The 14,911-nt window shown below is 34.6% G+C and overlaps 1 protein-coding gene across 2 annotated transcripts; it reads right to left on the minus strand.

Annotated features, from left to right (window-relative positions):
* Window positions 1-1,193: 1,193 nt before the first annotated feature.
* Window positions 1,194-11,177, minus strand: LOC108321840 (beta-adaptin-like protein A). 2 transcript variants are annotated; one of them, XM_052876239.1, is made up of 11 exons: window positions 11,159-11,177; window positions 9,492-10,008; window positions 8,484-8,608; window positions 6,640-6,838; window positions 5,092-5,320; window positions 4,782-4,948; window positions 4,415-4,624; window positions 3,476-3,586; window positions 3,204-3,380; window positions 2,268-2,723; window positions 1,194-1,919 (listed from the first exon to the last, which is right to left on the minus strand). In XM_052876239.1, the coding sequence occupies exons 2-11, from the start codon at window positions 9,897-9,899 to the stop codon at window positions 1,629-1,631; spliced, it is 2,373 nt and encodes a 790-aa protein (XP_052732199.1). In that variant the 5' UTR covers window positions 9,900-10,008; window positions 11,159-11,177; the 3' UTR covers window positions 1,194-1,628. The 2 variants fall into 2 exon arrangements, with proteins under 2 accessions (XP_052732199.1, XP_017409199.1); XM_017553710.2 differs by lacking the exon at window positions 11,159-11,177 and adding an exon at window positions 10,799-11,056.
* Between the last annotated feature and the right edge of the window lie 3,734 nt (window positions 11,178-14,911).

The following is a 14,911-nucleotide window of genomic DNA, read 5'->3' on the forward strand; positions in this document are numbered from 1 at the left end:
ATATTTATAATAAATTATTTAAATGGTGATATCATGTTTTTTAACTTTTAACGTTTTTTTTGGTAAACAGATTTGTTAATAACTTATTCTATAACAATACGAAAATTCAATTTAGAGATAAAAAGGATGAAGTGAAATAGACAAGTGAGGTGACTAAGAAGATCAAATATAAATAAACATAAATATATGTAATTAGAGAGAGTTGAAAGAAGTTTTTTAATATTAGAAAAATATGTAGTGAAAATCAATTCTAAAAGACAATAAAAAATTTAAAATGTATAATTGGGACAGTGATAAAAACGAAAAACTCACTTTATAAATTGTGCATTATAACTTATAATGGAAGAAAAAAATTGAACTGTGTGAGAGTGCACACCAAAATTAATTATCTTTTGCACTTTGAAGTAGTTGGAATATTCATCCTACACCTAATTGGTTAACAAAATGCATCTCTCTTTGAATAATCAGTATACAGATATACCAAATGTTACTAGAAATCACATGACTCATAATCTTAAAAAGTTTAAATATGTTTTTGATCCCTTAACTTTTAGTGAAAATTAGAATTAGTCCCTCTTCAAAACTTTGGACTAATTTAGTCCCCAAACTTTAGAAATATGTGAATTTAGTCCTTTTAACCAAATTTTGTTAACTTTATTTGATGTTTCAAACACATTTTTTAATTAACATTGAAGCAAACATGTGTCACATGTATAAACAACTCAAATGCTATAATGAAACGCACTTGAAACATTAAATAAACCTAACAAAATTTAGTTAAAAAGACTAGATTCACACATTTTTTAAATTTGAGGACTAAATTAGGCTAAAGTTTTGAAGAGGGACTAATTCCAAATTTCACTAAAAGTTAAGGGATCAAAAACATATTTAACTCATCTTAAAATATTCAACAGAATTCTTATTTTTGGGTGCACCTGCTTCAGCTCAGAAATTTTTTCCATTAAACCTATGCATGATTTAAACTTCATTTTGATTTTAATCTAATAGGGTAAAATTTAATATCTACGAGATAAAAAATAAATAAAAACATTTCTATTCATTTAAGCAGAAACACGTGCATACAAAAAATGATCACTATCACTAACACTAACAAAAATAAAGTGAAACATTGTGTGGTCAGTAAATTAAAAAATCAACATGCAAACTGGCAAGTAACAACAGTAGAGGCATCGAGTATCAATTGTGTATTGAGCAATCAACTGATTAAGGATCCAAATTCACATTTCAGTACCAGCCCAGCACCGAAATTAACCATAGTCAATCAATGCCAATAATGACCTAGAACACAATGAACACATAAATAAACGTCAGAAAATCAGCATAAAACAAAACCTCTACAAACTTACAACCCAGACTAGGTTTTCTACAACTGAATATATGATGGATCATCGTGTTGACTGGAATACAAACAACTACAAAATCTTTTAGCCAATGGAATCCCCCAGGCATTTTCGTCTGTTATACACAGATCTGATTACCTTTCAAAAAACTTTTTGGGGTCGTTATGGAGCCGATATCCTCCAGTTCCTTATATATTCAATCTAGGATTCCAAAATTTCTTCACTGCCTATTTTGCATAGTTTGTCTGAAGGATGCAACATAAAGTCTCAGGGTAAACCAAATTTTGACAAGGCTGATTGGAATAATGTTGAGAATGCCTGGGATGAACTTTGGTCATCAGCTTTTACTTTAATCTGTGACTTGGCTGATGATGTGTTGATTATACACTCTACAAGATAGATTGACGCTGCTTCTGCTTTCTGAGCAAAGAAAAAGAACTTAAAGTTGGGAGACTGACCGCCGGATGCAATGCAGTGTATTGAATGGCTTTGCATGTGCCGCAGGAGTGCATTGGGAGTTGTCAAGGATGCGATTCCCTGAGGACTTAGAGAATATTCCTGTACCAGTTTAAAAACCACGTAAAAATGCTTCACATTTTTTGTTGGTTGGGGAGGCCAAAAATAGAGAAAAAAATAGAGTACGAACTAGAATATTTCCGTAATTCAATTTTAAATCTCTGTTGGATTATCAATGAAAAAATGTCTATTAAAGTTCTATACAATCTTTCTATTCTTTGGTGCTATACATCCTTAAATCCTTTAATAAGCTTAACAATTTATGTCATATTCATTAAATGAGTGCCAACATTTCATTGGCTGACATTGAAAAACTTTCTCATTGTATTAGTTCGTTCAATGAAGTACAAGTTATCACATGACTGAAACTGATATAATTTAGAATCAAACCTCTGATATAGATATTGGCAGTTGACGCCATTTCTGCTGAAATGTGCCAGGATCCAGTACAGCTTTTGGGTTTAGGTTTAATGAAGGAGGTGAAGGCGTGGCTGCAGTCCCAACTGCAAAATCTAAACCAAGCAGATCATCAATCGCCAAGCTAGAAGCTGGTGCTTGACCCGATAAGCCAGTACTTGGAAATGCCAAATCTGCAAGTGGTTGTGAAGTTGTAGAAGGCGCAGATGAACCATTATAGGAAGGAGCATTGTAGGCAGAACCATTGCTACCAGGTTCTCTTCCTTCATCTTTTTCTGAAGTACTTAGAAGCAGATCTTTGTCATTTGCTTCCACTCTCTGAGCTGGAACAACAGACTCTACAGATTCTGCAGTAATAGATAGATTTCCAATTTCATCTGCAAACTCAATTGTCCCTCGATGTTCCTTATCAGTGAACATATAAGAAGGCTGCATGAATTTGCTTCTGTTAGTTTGACAAATTTAAAAATACATAAGGATCACACTAATGCAAACATGTTTCAACTTTCAAGTAATGTTAATATTAGCTAGGTGTTTAATTAACCTATCACAGAAGAAGGTGCAATCTTCAACGTGTTGTGGAACAGAGTTTGACCGCACAATATTTTATATTTTTAAAATGTAAAAATAAATTCTAATTGAAATAACTATTGCAGCATATTATTTAGAATATCTCAGGCGATAAATTAAGAAGACATACACATTTTACAGGGAAGAATTCAAGAAACAAAAAGCACACTTTAAATGGTAACATGAATTATTTTTACTTTCTCCCCATTTTTTATCTTTAAATTTGTTTAAAATAGCAACATAGTTTATTAAATTTAGAATGGAGTCAAGTATCTAAAATTAGTCCAAACTCAACAAATTATTTCATTAAAACCTCTGGGAAAACAATTGTTTGGCTACCTTTTGATAGACAACAGACAGACTGTTAAATTCATCAAATATGCGGTCTTTGATTTCACTGCTCTGGGTATCAGCAAATACTGAAACTGCTTGCTTTGGCGGGTTAACCACACTCTCTGCCACGGATACATTGTATTGCAGAAGCCTGTAATAAAATAAGGCCCTGTCATGAACATCCTGCAATCCACAAAAGGTTCGGTTAATTTACCACTGCAATCGAATCAATTCATTGTTTTGACAACTCAGTAGAATCCACTAACAAAATTTCAAACCTGGTGAAAATCAGCAAGTCCAGCAGCCAATGCAGCACCTAATGCTTTTTTAGTTTCAGGTGGTCGCTTAAAGAAACACTTCATAACTGCAGTAAGAAGATGTAGGCGAACCTGCATCATCAGATGAGACAGCAGTTGTTTAAAATACAATTAAGTAAACAAAAATACAAGCTAATACTCCATTCATGGCAATACTCACAAGACATAATGCTAAATAACTTCTTACCTTTCTCTGGTAAACTATGGTTTTGTGATTCCGTATTGCCAGGGAGGGATATCATGTTTTTATCATTGTTACAAAGATGATTATATGACAATCAAATTAGGAACTCCCTTAATCCAAACCCAACTATAGTTACTGATTTGTACTATATTGTTTCTGCTAAGACAGGGAGGAAATATTGTAGGGGAGATTCTCAAGTTTCAGAAGTACAATAGCTAATGCTTGTGGTAAGCCATTTACATAAAAATAGCAGGACACAGGAACTGCAGCTTAGGCTGGTTAAGTACAAAGTGAGACAGATTAAACAACTGAAAGTCAGTCACAATCTAAGGTTTTTGTCAAACCCATTCAACCAAGATTGTTTAATCAAAAACCAAATAGCTAAATTTAGGCTAAACTTCAATTTTGGTTCCCTTCAATTCTCGATCCACAATTTTGGTCCTCTTTATTTTTGTGATTTTAAGATCTTCCAATTTTGGTCTGATTTGCATACACTTTTTGTTTTGGTCCTGATTGTTAAAATGCCAAAGCTTGATATGCTGAATAAAAAAGGTTGAATCCTTCAATTAAAGAATATAAGTACATGGCAGAGAACTAAATCTATGACTGAGACTAAACTGCCCTATGTTGTTGGGTCGAGTATAACATTGCATTCAATATGAAATCTAAATATCAAATGTGGAAATTGCGAGGTTGTAAAGCGTAAAAGGTACTACCTCAGCAGAATGCTCCTCATCCCAATTATCCACTAAACTCTCCAAGACATATGGAGCATCGTGCATGTCCTGAGAATATTCTCCCAACATCCATATAAGAGCTGCCTTTGCCTTGGGTTCTTGGACATTTTTGCTACTGATATTTCCAACAACAGCAATACAATCCTGACTCCATTGTGGATATTTTCTTAACAGATCTTTCACAAGCACCTGTACAAATGAACTTTCAAAACTTGCATTCTACCCTACTATAATAAGGCAAATCAAAATGTCATACTTTACACACATGTTTGCTTAACAATATGAAACAATGTGATACTACTAGACACAAGGTCCAGGGTATCTAGCAGGCAGTTGTAATGTTTACCAAAGCTTCAGAAGTAACATAGTCCTTTTCCATCTCAAGAAACTGGAGAAGTCGGTCAACAATAGCATTGACATCATACTGCTGCAACGCTATCTTCCCAACAGCTCGAATTGATTCCCTTGCAATGGGAATGTCAACATTTGCAGCATATTCACATAGTTCTGTCACTGAAATGGGATCCAAGAAATTCATGAATAAGTCATTAGGGGGAAGGCCTCAGACCAAGGAATAGACATCATAAACAATCATCCTATTTCGATTATTCCCTCTTCCTAAGCCTTTCTCTCTATAGCCATTTGGTGTTACTTACCTATCTCATAGGTGTTGCTTTCATTCGCCACTGCAGTCAGCATTTCAAGCTTCAACTTTTTAACATATGATGGTTCGTTGTACTGGCAATAAAAGTGTTTATAGTCCGAGGAAAATATATAAGGTGCACGCATGACCAAAAGATGCAGGTGACTTAAAACCGCATAAGATTGTTCTGGACTTCCTGAGCTCACTTGAGTCAAGAGAGGGGCTTTGATACGCTCATATACCTAAAAAACAAGATTTAGCAACACAAATCACAGATAAGCAGTCAAAGCTGACAAGATAATGTCATAATAACTTTATGATAAAAACAAGTATATATAATAACAATGACAACTTAAATAAGTATGTAATCAAGCCAAGCTGAGATTGGCCATGACATATACAAACACAGATGAAAAAGCTTGAGGCTGGGCTTTTAATTTAGGTGAAATCCTAGCACAAACCTCAGCTTGTAAAACAAAAAGCCATGCTCATATAGTTACGATGTAATGAGTAATAGACTGTACAATACAAAAAAAAAAAATAATGTATAACAACTTCATCAGTCACCTAAAAATTGAGGACACACAAATAATGACATGAAACCAACACCTCAAAGTGACACAACGCTTCCAAAATATGAGACACAATATAATGAATAGATGAAAAAAGGAATTGCTATGACTGAAGGTGATGTGACATGTTAATATGATGGTAAGGGAAAAAGTGGGATCACATAGGTTATAACAAATTTGAATTAGTGATAACACGTGTGGGATGCATTGGGATAATATCAGGGTTGCTGTACCACAGGGCATAGAATAACCTTGTCCGATATTTTTCTTTTTCCTACACTTTCCTGTTTTTTCTCTACTGTAATCAGAGCTCAATAATTCCTAGTCATAGTGAATCTCAGATCCTATCAGCATAATACAAAATAAAGAACTAGCAAGGACTAAAAATTAAAACACATTCAATTACGTGTACCTCTCTTGGAGGCATGTGTGCATATTTTTAATATATACATAGGTTAGGAAGTATATTAACAAAACAATGCAAATCATTTACAGAAACACGATAATAAAATTGAATTGTTCATGAGAAGCCTAGCATCAAAGTGAGATGAATTAACCAAATGATTTTCTAATATACTGCTCAAGATTATTCATAAACTAAAGAAGCCACGACATCCGCAACCAAGTTAGGTCAAATCGATGAACTCACATATAACTTAGTCATAACACTTAACCCGCTGCATCCCCAAGTTTACAGTACTGATACACACTCATCACAATTATAGCTGTCCGTACATGAATAACATAAACCTAATCTTGCAGGTAAAAACCCTAAATATCAAAAATATGTATTCTTTGAATCCATTCAGTCAAATAGTAGTTAAAGTAAAGTCATTACTAGATATAAAGCAGATAAAATTCAGACCAAAGAATTGTCAGAAAAAAAAAAAAAAAAAATATATATATATATATATATAAATGTTACTATGAAAAACAAAGAGATCAAATGAGATGTTTTGACACACAGACACGCAAAAATCAATGCATACCTGCTGATGAACATCAGCCATAGACAAAGTCAACTGTAGAAATAATTTAACAGTTGCCAAGACAACGGCACCATTTGCATGCTGGAGTCTATCTTCAAGGAGATTCATCATATCAAATATTTCACTGCTATCTGCCGGAATATACTTGCTCACCAATTCCAGCACAAGACATTGTGCCCATTCACTGAATTCCTTAATTCTGCAGGTGAAAAAATAAGGAATTGATAAGTTTTCTCACAATTGGTATTTTGCAAGATATTACAGATGCTTTCTCTTTATCTCTAATATGGCTGCTACAACTATCAACACATTTTATAGTCTAATGGGCCAGAGTTAGCACATATCAACCATTTATTCCCACAATCAAACTACATATTATTAATTTATATAATGTGTTAGATATATTATCTTTATCTTATCTTTAGTTAGTTATTATTTCTCATTTGTATTTTGGGCTTAACCTATATTATAAATAGAAGATCCTATGTATATATCTAACACAAGGGAGATTAATCACATACATAGTTTTCATTATATTCAACATGGTATCAGAGGTTATTTTAAGAAAAAAAAATGTGTTTGTCACTACACCAGCTGCTGTGCCATCTACCACTACCGGCAACGTCATCATCTACCATTATCGTCTACCTTCATTGTCTATTACTGTCACTACTAGAGTTCCAGTTTCAGCCGATGATCGCATGGTTTTGATTGTCTCGGCCAGGCAACCACCATATCATCGACGACACCTTTATCGGATCTCCTACGCGCTCTCAGTGTCTTTTAAAGTTTTGGATCTATTCCCTTTTCCATCGTGTCTGGTGGCACGTCTCGTCTCCTCTTAGGCAAAAATTCAAAGCATCGAGGTCGCTCTTTTTCTTCTTTCAGGTTCATCGTGCATGGTCGCATATCTCGTCTCATCTTAGGCAGCTATTCAGAACATCGAGATTACTCTTTTTCCTTTTTCAGGTGCCTTGATTGGAAAATCTTGGATTTTTAAGGTTTCTCTCTCCTATTCATCAATAGCTTCTTTCGTTGTTGTCTCTTCTGACCTCCCTTTTGTCACCATTGCGTTTGACCCGTCCATATATGTTTTTTCTCCCGTGGGAAAGATGGCTTTTGTTAGTTTATTTATAGCCGTGGTGGCTCTTCAACAATGACATCTTTACTCCCAAATTTGTTGCTCAGAAAAGTCTTTTGGATTGGTATTTTGTCTTCTATGTCGTATTCACAAATCTATGTCGTATTTTGTATGCACTAGCTTAAAGGAAAGTGTTAGATATATTATCTTTATCTTTTATATTTAGTTAGTTTGTTATTATTTCTTATTTGTATATTAGGCTTAGCTTATATTTCTTCTATTATAAATAGAGAACCCTATTTGTATATTTGACATAAGAAAAATTAATCTCACACATAGTTTTCACTATATTGAACAATACACAAGGACAAAGAAACTAAGACACTAGCATATTATACTATAGTTCTATGAGCCTTTTTCCCAACAAGAAATAGAAAGACAAAACTCAATTGAAAAGAAATTCCACAGGAGGGTTGTTGAAAATATTCAGTTTATCAGGTGTATTATGATAAAAGTTAGTTTCACCTTAAAAAGAGGTGATGAATGTCTTGAAGAAAGGTGATTTGGGCTTAATTCAACTCTACAAAACCAGTTTGAAAGGTATTGTCTTCACTTATATATTATATTTTGACACTATCTCTAGTCAATATAGGACTTGGGATTTTCCCAATAGAAAGAATGCAACAGTCCTGTCCATTAAGGAAGTAAGATAACTTGAGAACCACAACTTTCCCAGACAAAAATGGAATCACTTGAATATTACCGATTCAAAAGGTGATATACAATTGGCTTGCTAAGTAGTGTTTCTCTCTCCCTGGCTGCTTCCTCTGATGTGGATGACTCTAAGGTCCAAATCTCTTGTAAAGCAGACAAACAATTTGCGACTACCTGATCAAGAAAAAATTACTATACACGGAATGTACAATTTATTTGATGACTGCTGTTGTCTTAATTTTTTGAAACAAGAATACTTGTCATTCTGTTATATATATATATATATATATATATAGGTGAACAACAATTGAAAAGCAATAAGAACAAAGAATTAATACGTCATTCGCACACATACATGGACACAATAATAATAATGCTCAAAACAGCAGGCATTGACATCATAACAAAGCATTTAAACTCCAAAAAAAATGAATTCATTTTTTTAACGGGGTACAACCACAAGTATTATACCAAAATTCCCACAATTAACTTCTTGAGCAAACAAAATATTCAAATGAGACCTCAAGGACCTGCTCATTAAAGGGTGATTACTCAAGGCAATTTGCTGTTTTCATACAGAAAACAATCAAAAGCACTGGTTTGAAAAACAATGATAAAATAAATAAGTCATACCTTCAACAGAACTTATACTTGGAGTATTTATTATTGCATAGGTATCCTAATCAAATTAGGATCAGCACCATACAAGCTCTTATATTTTGTTTCTTATTTTAGTTACAGATTTCGTGTATGTTTTTCTTACCAATATGATATATGTACTTCTAAATGTCCAAAGACATCATCTGCGGACACGAACATAATTCACGATAATAATCATTTGGAAAACAGAAAAGGAATGAAAGAAAACAAATCAAGATCAAGGATAATAACTTCTTATTTACAAACAGCCTATATTCGCTTGCAGTTCATTAATCATTGGACAATTTAGATTAGCTTTATTATAAGTAAAACTCTTAATTCTTTACAAAACTTAAACAGCACTGATATGATTTATCATAGGTTGAAGATGAAATTTTCATACAAATGGAATCCTCACCTGAGTATCAGGATCATTGAGCATCAAATGCTTTAGTATTGCTGGAAAATCTGCATCAATACAGGTGGAAGCTGAAATATGATACAGTTTCAAAACCCCAATAACTGCCACCATCCTGACATAACTGTTGTTGTCCTTCAACCCAGACCCTAATGGCCCAACCAAATATTCCACCAAATTTGCCACCCGGAGTGAACACAAACTCCTCAATGCTAGACCCCGTATCATCGGATCCTCATCCTTGCAATCTCTTTGTAGAAAATTAATCGTCAAAAGTGCAAGATCAGGATTGACCTTTGCATAGTTCCCAACATATAGATAGCACATTTTTTTCAGAACGATGTCTGATGTCGCAGAGCACATTACCATCTCGCCAAAGAGAGACGAGACATCGATACCAATAGTCATGTTGGAAATCACCTTCTTGAAGAGATCCCTCTTAGAATCATCAGCACCTGGAGCTCGGCTCCCAGCAAGCTGCCGGAGCTGTGATTTCAGATCGGAGACTTCACTCTTCCTGATTAAATTAAACATTGGGTCAGTACTCGACGAGAAGATATCAAACCACAACCAAAAAATAATCAACCTGACAGAAAATAATTCAGTTATTAACAAGGACAAAACTTAAATACAATTTCCTACGTCTTTTCCAATCAATATTACAATTTCACCTCAATAATCTACACATTAAAGGTTTGCATTAAATGTCAACATGGATTACTGACTGGAAACTTCGATTTCGAACGGAAAACAACAAAAAAAGCACCTCGGCAACAGTATCTAAGTTGTCTACAATTAATTGCCAATAGCTCGTTTAAGGTTAAAAATACAAATTTTAAAAAAGAGCATAAAAAGCTAATGCACCAACTCAATGTAGTTAACTTAGCCCCTTTAGCCATTCCATAAACAACTTTCTGAAATGAAAAGATAACGAAAGTGGTTGAATCCGCCAGAAATTATGCTGTGCGTGCTAACGAGCTCGGTGTACATATCTCAACTACTTAAGTAAAAACACATGGACACTGTATTTCACAATTATACGCCAAATAGGACAAAACTGAACGGCATTGGATCTCTTATGTTAATGACAACCAAGCGAAATGCGCATTCAAACATTTGAAGGCCTGTTGCAAGATAAAACCAAAGCATAAGAAATTTCGTATTTATCTGAAACCAAACCGCGGCAATTGCGATACAGTTGCTTCCGTAGATGAGTCCAAATCGAATTTGTGCAACATTCGAATAAATAAAGAGAGAGTTGGAAAGAAAGAAAAGAAGACGCGGGGAAGGTGGATCAGGGAACCGACCCTGACGGTTGTGACGGTGACGGCGATCGATGAGACTGCTGCGGTGGAGGAGCCATGGCCACGCCACTGAGAGTTGAGTAAAACGACCACGCACACGGTTAGATCGCCCCTTTGTTTCTTCTGAAAAAGTGAGATCTAAAACGAAGAAGATAGAAGAGTGATCGGTAATTGTAGCTGCGGTGCTAATTGAGCTTGTGAAAATTTTTTAATCAAAAATTGGAATTGCGATTTGGTGAGATGAAAATTAGAAACTGCTACTAGTAGAGACGATGCCCAGAAATAATAATAATTATTATTATTGTTATTATTATTATTATTTATTAAAATAAATAAATAAATAGATGAAGAAATAAATTGCACCTGACAGATAAACTTTCGACGTATGAGAAGCTGAAGTGGCGAGACCTGATTGCCTTGGTCTCGTCCCTGTATGTATCACTTCTATTATATGTTTCTGTGTGAGAAAAATAAAAAATAAAATCGCAATTATGCAAAACAATATTAGCAATTATAATTTAAATAGTTGATATATTTCATTATGTTGTATATGTTGATGTGACGCTTTAGGCACTATTTTTTTTTTGTTAAATATCAGGTCAATGAAAGACAAAAAAATATGTTATTAAAATAATAAGATTTATTTTTTAAAATAAGAACAATAAATTCGCGAGAAACACAAGGGCATAATTACATTAAATTATACTTTATCCATTCTTATTTAAAAGTCAGATTAAAAGTGGCGTTAATTTTTATTTTTTTTAAATCAATCTATAATGTTCCTTACATTAATACTTTTACTAAATAACGCTAATTTGAAAAGAGAGTGTGATATAACAAATAATTAGACAAAAAGTTAGAGGAGTATTAACTACAAGGTCAGCTTTTATAGAGAATAAACTAAGACAAATTTTTATTTTAAATTAAAAAAAAACTTTGTTTAAATATTAATAATTGCATAATTGAGTTTTCTAAGAAAAAGGATGGAAGTATATATCTTCTTCATTCATTTAAGTTAAATATATATATATATATATTATTTTATTAATACAAAAACTTTAGAGTTTAATAAATTATACATAAAAATTTATAAATTCTTCCTTTTTTATCTTTTTGTCCATGTATGATGTTGATTACTAAGAAAAAAAAATATCAACATTACTTTACTTGTTTATGAAGAATATATATCACCAATCTAAGATTTGCAAAAAAGTTCATATTACACCACTTTCTCTTTAAGAAGGCTTAGCTTGTTTCCAAAAAAAATTAGGAAAGTTAATAAAATTATGTTTAATATCTATTTTATTCCTTTTATTTGTTAGTTTTGTTCAAAGTTATCATCTATTTTTTTAGTTGTTCAATTTAGTTTTCTTTTACTAACTACATAATATCTACCTTGGTCCATGCAGAGTGACTTGTGCAGTTTTGCAGTTGTCGCAACCGGAATCGCGACGGGACGACGATCCGAAAAAGAAAACGAGTTTTTGAGAAAAGAGATTCTGGAGTCGCCACCATAGTTTATTCTGGAAAACTACGGAAAAACCATAAAATGATAAGGCATGGTCTATTAGAACCAGATTCTTGGTTCGGGAGTCGGTTACGTGTAGGGAAGGTATTAGCACCCTACAACGCCTGCCTTAAAGCAGTACCTTTAACTAAATACGCGAATATGATGTGGTTTTCAAAATGTTTAACTTTCCCTTAAAATAAAACTCTAAAGAAACAAACAATATTTTTTAGCTTTTTGGGCCCGACAAGGATTGACCTTGCTCCTACGTATTCTCATTCAGAATGAGAAATCAGGGTTCCGTAGTTCGTTTAGAAAACTGCTTGAAATTTTGTTTAGGAAATTGTTTAGAAAATTTGTTTGGAAATGATTTGGATTTTTGGGGAAATGAACCTGACAAGAACTGGCCTTGCTCCTACGTATCTCCACTTTTGATGGAGAATCAAGGATCACGTAGTTCTGGCAAGGCGATATTGTTTGTTGTTTAAAATTGTTGATGTTTTTAGTTTTTGATGATTTTATATTTTTTTGTATTTTTATGAAACAAACAGGAAAGGTTTTTAGCACAAGGACGATGCGTGCGATCACACATGTGCCTAAACCTTTAAAACATATTTTTGTAATTTTTTGATGCCATATTTAGATTTTTTGCGTAATGAGCACTAGGCTGATGCATACGATCGCACAAGCACTCACACGGCTTTTTCCTTATTTTTTATTGTTTTGCGTAATGAGCACTAGGCTGATGCGTACGATCGCACGAGCACTCACACGGCTTCTTTCCTTATTGTTTATTTTATATTTTTGGCAATAAGTACTAGGCTGATGCGTACGATCGCACGAGTACTATGTTTTTTAAAGTTTTATATGTTTTTTTTATTTTTTTATTTTTTGTAATTTTTATATAAAACGAAAACATTTTTAAAGTTTTATATGTTTTTTTTATTTTTTTATTTTTTGTAATTTTTATATAAAACGAAAACAAACAAATCCACCAAAACAAAGGGGTGAGGTTATCTTACAAGGGGAATTACATGCAATAAAAAAACAATGAAAAGAAAAAAACATAAAAATAAAACAAAAGAAAAGCTCAACAAAATTAAGAGTACAGAGATAAAAACCAGTGTTGCGTGTGGAGAAAAATTGAAGTTCCTTGGTTTGGGCCCAAAATTCTCCTTGTATCTGCCGAGATGTAAAGATGAAAAGTGGAGGTGCATCTTGAAATGTGTGTCAGGTCCAATTCCTTCTTTAATTTGTTTGCAAGAAAAGAATGGGCTTAAGCCCGAAGAGAAAAGGGTACGAAACATGAAACCAGGGGGTGCAAAAAAAAACGTTCTTTTCATTTTATTTAATCCTCTTTTTTTTAGAAAAGGCCCAAGGTCTCTTCAGCAGGGTTCTGCCTTCACCACTTCATTTGCTTTCATTTGCTCTCACCCAAAATGGAGAGACCCTTCCCCAGAGCGAGGAAGAATGGCGCTGCCGCACACCCCACCACATCTTTTGCCGAATCAACCACGCCGGCCACCGCAAACCGAGAATCAGGGCAGCGCCGATTGCCGTCAAGGTCGTCGCTAGCGGCTGCTCCTCCCTCTCTTCTTCCTTCTTTTCTTCACATCATTTTTATCATTTATTAATTGACTCGTGCTCCATCAATGTTTGATCTACTGGGATTAGGAACAACGGGTACGTGTTGTGTTTGAATAAGTATGAGTATATTAGTTGGCAGGTTTGGGTTCCACAAAGAGAGCACTGGTCCATAATTGTTGAAGGTCGTGAGGTATGATTTTTGGGTTTCTGGTGGTTGGGGTGTATGATGATTGTTGTTGGAGGTGAGGAGTTGGGAGTGAAAGGGAAGTTTGATTGATGGGAGAAGTTGAACTGGATGTTGATTTGGCCGTGTGTGAGTATTACGGAAGAAGATAATGAAGCTTTTGGGTGATGGGTTCTTGCGATGTGCGTGATGGAGGGTGGTGTTTTACTGTCTGTGTGAAAAAAATGAAAATGGCTTTGGTTTCTTTGACAGTTGAAAGATGAAGTTGAAGTTGGGTGGTTACGGGTATATCCGTGGGCGTGTGAATATGGGGGATGAGTGTTTGGCCGTGTATAAGGTGTTGGTGTTGATGGTGATGATATGGGCTGTGTGTAAGGATGAAGGTGATCAGAGAGGGGTCAGTGGTGCCATGAAGGGATCGTCGTGAGAGGCAAAGGACCTGGTCAGAGGTGGATGATGAATGAAGAGTAAAATCCAGAAGATCCCCCCTCTCAGGAGATGAAGGTCCTGTGTTTAAATGGGGAGAAGATTGAGAATTGTCGGCAACTCTGATTGGAGTTCCCCTGTCGGCAGCTGTGATTGGGTGATTGTTTGAAAGTGGAAGAATTTGGTAGGTAGACAAATAATTGGAGGGTTGGTGAAGTGGGGGAAGGTAGAAGTGGACCGTTGGAAGATTGTGGGAATCATTACTGGGCCCAAAACAAGGAGAGCAACAAGACGAGAGGGGGGGACGAGGAGTGTCGGTAGCTGAAGAGAAATGATCAGGACGATCGGTAGAAGAGAGAATGATCTTGGACGAGCGGTAGATGCGAAGACGAGCGGTAGATGGGGGAAGCGA

Source organism: Vigna angularis, chromosome 4, assembly GCF_016808095.1.
Source record: "Vigna angularis cultivar LongXiaoDou No.4 chromosome 4, ASM1680809v1, whole genome shotgun sequence".
Lineage (NCBI taxonomy): Eukaryota > Viridiplantae > Streptophyta > Magnoliopsida > Fabales > Fabaceae > Vigna > Vigna angularis.